Source organism: Chrysochloris asiatica, unplaced genomic scaffold, assembly GCF_000296735.1.
Source record: "Chrysochloris asiatica unplaced genomic scaffold, ChrAsi1.0 scaffold00058, whole genome shotgun sequence".
In the NCBI taxonomy this organism is placed as follows: Eukaryota; Metazoa; Chordata; class Mammalia; order Afrosoricida; family Chrysochloridae; genus Chrysochloris; species Chrysochloris asiatica.
In genome coordinates, this window is record NW_006408576.1 from 17,979,319 (window position 1) to 17,984,994 (window position 5,676).

General features: G+C 40.6%; 1 protein-coding gene across 1 annotated transcript; it reads right to left on the reverse strand.

Annotated features, from left to right (window-relative positions):
* Positions 1-493: 493 nt before the first annotated feature.
* LOC102821809 (double homeobox protein A-like) lies at positions 494-1,944 on the reverse strand. Its single transcript, XM_006864004.1, has 2 exons — positions 1,895-1,944; positions 494-908 (listed from the first exon to the last, which is right to left on the reverse strand). Exons 1-2 carry the CDS (start codon positions 1,942-1,944, stop codon positions 494-496), a joined length of 465 nt encoding a protein of 154 aa, XP_006864066.1.
* Between the last annotated feature and the right edge of the window lie 3,732 nt (positions 1,945-5,676).

Here is a 5,676-nt window from a genome sequence, read left to right on the forward strand (position 1 = left end):
ATTATCTTTAGATTCATCCTATTGTACTACAATCCCCTGTATGCATCATCAAACAAACAAAGGATACACCCGCACGCCTGCCCCCCTCCCTTCCCCCGCATCAGCATACTGCACCTCTCCCTCCCTGAGTCTAAGAGTCCTCAGCCTTCCTTCTCTCCACGTCATTGTCTCTGCCTTCATCTCATGGTTTTTGTTTTTAAGTTTTAAACGGTGTTTATAATTTTTTCCATTGCTCTGCAACTTTCTTGAACTCTAAGTCAGGTGAGATTAGGAAGGTGGTGGGATGTCTCTTACACATGCCTAGATCTCCTTCAATTTCTAGTACAATTGTCAGAGGCTCAGCTTCTCAGCTGGGGGGGGAAACAAGACATTTCCAGGAAGAATGAGAGATGGAAAGTGATGACATCAGGGATACTGGGTATGTTTCTACATGGCTCATTCTGAATTCAGACAACTTAAGTCACTGGTTTGAGTCATCTCATCTCATGTGGCTTCAATACTGTGTTTTGTCATCTCGGCTCTCTTGTTTCTCATTCTCACTGTCTGTGTTTTCACCAGGATCTTCTTTAATCTGGACAAGTAATCTAGATCTTCGATTTTGAAACCAAACTTGGATTCTTGATTCTGGAACCCCAGTTTCTTTAGCAAGTTGTTCTCTACAGTCAATCCCAGGATCAGGGTTGTTCTTAAACGCCTTCATCAAGGTGCATAATTGAGATGTGTTATAGTAGGTACAACAGCGTCTGACTTGACTTCTTTCTTCCGGGTTATCTTGCCTGTGTTCTTGGCTGGGTTTTAATGCATCGTTAGGTTTTAATCTTTTCTGGAATAGATGTCTAGCTGTCCGATTCTGAAACCAAATCTGGATTCTGGACTCTTCGATACTGCTTTCTAAAGCAAGCTTCCGTCTAGTGGTATAGTTTGGGTATGGTTAGTAGTTGAAGACGTTGATGAGAAATTTCAATTGCTCCCTTGTGAATTTAGTACGATTGCACGTAGTATAATGTACGAATCGAGCCGCGAACCTTAAGGTCAGCAGTTCAAAACTACCAGCTGTTCCGCGGGAGAAAGATGAGGCTTTCTGCTCCTGTAAAGATTTGTTGTTGTTGTTGTTATGTGCCGTGGAGTCAGTTCCGACTCATAGTGACCCTGCATAGGGTTTCCGAGGCTGTAAATCTTTACGTGAGCAGAAAGCCCCATCTTTCTCCCGCGGAACAGCTGGTAGTTTCGAACTGCTGACCTCGAGGCTCGCAGCCCGATTCGTAACCACTACGCTACCAGAGTCTCAGAAACCCTGTACAGGGTCGCTATGAGTTGGAACCGACTCCACAGCACATAACCACCACCACAATCTTTTTTCAGAAGGCTGCCCCAGGATATGTTGGGAGAGGATCTTAGTTTCCAAGGAGTAGGAGAGTAGTTAGCTTGGAGGCTCTCATTTTTTTTTTTTTTTTTTAAAGGCTAAAAACTGCTGTTGTAGTCTGGTGAATAGTAAGTATTAGTATGGAGTTTAAATAAACTTGTTTTGAACACAAGTTTTAAATTTCAATGTAAGGTTTCTGAAATGTGCTAATTTTATAGAGGGAAGGAGGATACTATATGTTGCACCCTATATGCAAAGATGTTCTTGTACCAGATTAGAGAGGGTTGGGCCTGGCCTGCAAATGTCTTAAAGCATAAGCAGGTCATCATACTCAAAATGGGTCACAGAACGAATCCATTCTCATACTACCTTTATGTTTCCTCTTTTTGGTTATATATGTGTGTCATTTGCATTAATCTTTATGTAATATTTTTCTTTAAGTGAAAACTTCTATCAGTAGTGTTCTGATAAATGTTAAGATAAATATTAACATAAAAACGTTCAACTGTGTCCCACCTAAAATCACCTCACATTCTACTAGTCATGTTGGCACACCTCAGTTGTGCAAACAGTGTGACCATTGCCATAACAGACGTTTGTACAAGGTGTAGATTTAGTAAGAGCAAGGTGGAAAATATTGCCAACCCACGCCAAATCTCATATCCCACACTAAGTCTCTAAGTTTGAGTTTTAAAGAATATTTAGTCTTGCAATTTGAACGTATTAAAATTATGTAATTCTGTAGCTTGACTTGCAGTTGGCTAGTGGATATAATGTCATGCTTTAATTAAACATTTAAAATTTTTGATTTTGATGTATTCCTTCTGTTGCTGTTAACTGCTATTAAGTTGATTCTGACTAATAGCGACCTTGAATAGGGTTTCCAAGGAACAGTTAGTGGATTTGAATTGCTAACCTTGTGGTTCACAGTCCAGTGCTTATCCAGCAGTGCCACACCAGAGGTCCTCATATTTTTATTGCATATTATTTTTCTGGTCTCACACATTTTGGTAATCCCTTAGAAAATGTGTAGACACTTTGGCTATATATAGGTCCCGGCAGTTAATATGGTCTTTGATAATCATGATAATCTTGGTTTAATGTTCAGTACTGGTCTTGAGGGGCAGTCATCAAAGGCTTTTAGTATTGGTGCTAGTGAGGACAGAATATTTGATTGGAAGAGCTCTAAGAGTTCATTGAATACAACCCCCCAATTTTATAGTAAAGGAAGCTGAGGCCTAGAGATGGGTAGTGACTTGCTACGTCACTGTTGCCATCACTATCATCATCATTCTGTACCATTTATCTGATACCTACAAAATGTACATATCTCAGGAGACAAAGAAGAGTAAGACGTGATTCTGCCCTCAAAGAGCTAATGATCTGTTGAGGCAATGAGTCTTGCAGAGAGGTGTGACTGAGCGGTGGCTAGAGTCCAGGCCTCCCTCAGGACGTGTTAGCAAGTGTAATTGTATAAACATATAGTACCTATGATGAGATTGTTGTTGCTTGGAAACTGGTGTGGTACTGTGGGATAAGCACTGGACTGATAACCGCAAAGTCGGTGTTTCAAACCCACTGACCACTTCCTAGAAACTCTAAACAAGGGTCGCTATAAGTCAGAACCAATGGACAGTTTTCTAGATTGGGTGCCAGATAAAATGACTTATAGAAACTCTTAGGGTAGGATCTGACTTGGATTAGTGTCCACCTCTGTGCCAATTATCTGTGATTAGGGGGTGGAGCCATGTAAGAGCTTGGAAGCTCCTGATACAATCAATTGAACTTAGAAGAGGAGCAATTATCAAAAGGAGGGGTGCTGTTAACAGAAGAAAGGATAGGGGATCCAGGTAGTAGGCACACAAAGCAGTAGGTGTCCTCTACAATTGTATAAGATTATTAAAAAAGACAGTAAGGATGTTTAAATAAGAGAGAGTTTTGGCCTGATTGAAAATCAGGGATGACATCCTACATATGGTATTTAAAATGGAAGGTAAAGAAAATGGAGTTTGCAAAGGCCTAAGGGAAAGAAAGCAAAAGTCAAAGCAACACACAAGAGGTAGTTGAGTTTTTGGGAAACCAAACAGGTACAAGAAAGGCAATCAAACCAAAAAAACCTGAACATATTGCTGTCAAGTAGATTCCTACTCATGGCAGCCCCATATGTTTCGAATAGAACTGAGTCCATACGTCTTTCTTGACTATCATCTCTATGGAAGTATATGTCTAGACTTTTCTTCCACAGTATTACTGGGTGGATTCAAACTACCAACTTTTTTAGTTAGTAACTAAGTATAAATCAATATATCACCCAGGGAGCTTGTCTTAGGCTGGGTTTTCTAGAGAAACAAAACCAGTGAAACATATATATGTATACATATAAAGACAGTTTATTATCTTACAATTGTAAAGTCCCAGGTCCCCAACAGAAGAGAGAAAGAGAGAGAGAGGGAGTCCCTCCCTCATGTCCATTATATTGGAAGCAGGCCACACCCCTAAAAAAGCATCCCTTCAATTGATTGGCTGTTTATACCTGCTTATCATAGAGCTAACTATGTTGTATTAGGTTTCATCACCATGGGAATAAGCACATTCCAACTGTTAAATCTCTGAAAATCCTGGCCTACTGAAGTTGACACAAAACCCTAACCATTGCAGATCTTATGAAAGGGAAAAAAAAAAAAAAAAAAAAAAAAAAAAAACCCCACAAAAAACAAACCTACTGCTGTTGAGTAGATTCAACTCTGTAGGACAGAGTACAACTATTTCTTAGGGTTTCTGAGACTTTAATCTTTATGAGAGCAGGTAATCTTATCCTCCTCCCATGTGATGGCTGTTGGGTCTGAACTGCCTACCTTTTAGTTAGTAGCCCTATGCTTAACCAACTGCACCATCAGGCACCTTATCAAAGGGAACAATGAGTGGGAAATGAGAAAGAAAGTCAGGAAGGTGCTAAATCCTGGAGGACTGGATGCTAGAAATTGGTCTTAAATTTGTAGCCATTGGAAGCAGGGTTGCTAGATAAAATACAGGATGCCCGGTTAAATTCTAATGTCAGGATATTGGATAATATTTATGTAAGCTAATACTTATACTTAAAAATTATTCATTGCTTATCTGAAATATAAATTTAAGTGGGAATTATATTACTTATTTGCTTAATCTGGCAGTCCTAATTGGTAAAAGGTTTGGAGTCAAGACATGTATGATGTTGTTGATCCAGTCCCAACTCTAGCACCTCTTATGCCTAAAATCCTCACCAATGAAAACCGACACTCATTACAATGAGTCAGGCCTTGTCAACTACTGAATTTCCTTTTGAGTTCTCACAGAAAGATTTAATTCTCGTTGTGAAGTGTTAGTATTAAGCACATTCTGTTAACATCTTAATGCTTTAAGTTCTGGCACATCCATCCTTTGCCACTGTGATAACTCAATTGGTGCCATAGAATTCAATTAACCAGATGCCCCATTTCCCTGAGGATGACTCAGGAGACAAATGCCTCAGCTTCTTGATGTCATGCAGATTTATTCCCTCAGTTAGTCTGGATAGAAGCAAACAGAAATGAACAAAAGGGAACTGTAAATTTGCTATTGCTCTTCTGCTCCCATCCTTCCTCCACAGAACTGGGCCTCAGGAAGCTACACATCCCGGGGGTTCCTGGACAGCTGTGAAGAAGAAGTTTATCAGCGTTCACAGCCAGGACTCTGGGGGAGCTATTATAAGCATACCCATAAGCCAACTCTCTCAGCAATTTTCACTTACAGCAGTACAGAGTCTGTGGGGAAAACACACATCTCATTTAAAGGAGCAATTCCAATGACCTGGTCTCTAGGCCTCCACTCACTCCCCACCACAGTAAGACTCTTAAAAAGCTAACAAAGACAGACATGGAATTTGAAATCTTACTCAAACAACCTTAAAATCCAGAAACTTCTTCCTTTAAAGCTAGTTGCCATCGAGTCAATTCTGACTCATAGCGATCCCATGTGTGTCATAGTAGAACTGGATGCCACAGGATTTTCAGAACTGGACTGCTAGGTCTTTCTTCTGGGGAACTTGGTGGACTCACCCTTCCAACCTTTCAGTTAGCAGCTGAGAGCGATAACCGTATGCATCATTCAGAGACTCCTCTTCCTTTAAGAAGCCTCCTATTTGACTGACTGTAGTCACAGATGTCTCCTTTCTCAGAACTTTTGCTGAAAGCCTCCTAGTGCCTGTCCACCCTCATGAGGTTCTCACAAGTCCCGTGTGTTCTAATTCCCACCTACAACCCTGCTTCTCACTACGTGCCCACAGCCACCACACACTC

What these genes read in the sequence shown, in the direction of transcription:
- LOC102821809 (XM_006864004.1), bottom strand. Translation starts at nt 1,944, where the DNA reads ATGGTCACACTGTTTGCACAACTGAGGTGTGCCAACATGACTAGTAGA. An exon ending in GCCAACATGACTAGTAGAAT is followed by an intron (nt 909 to 1,894) that starts GTGAGGTGATTT and finishes CTATACCACTAG; the next exon opens with ACGGAAGCTTGCTTTAGAAA.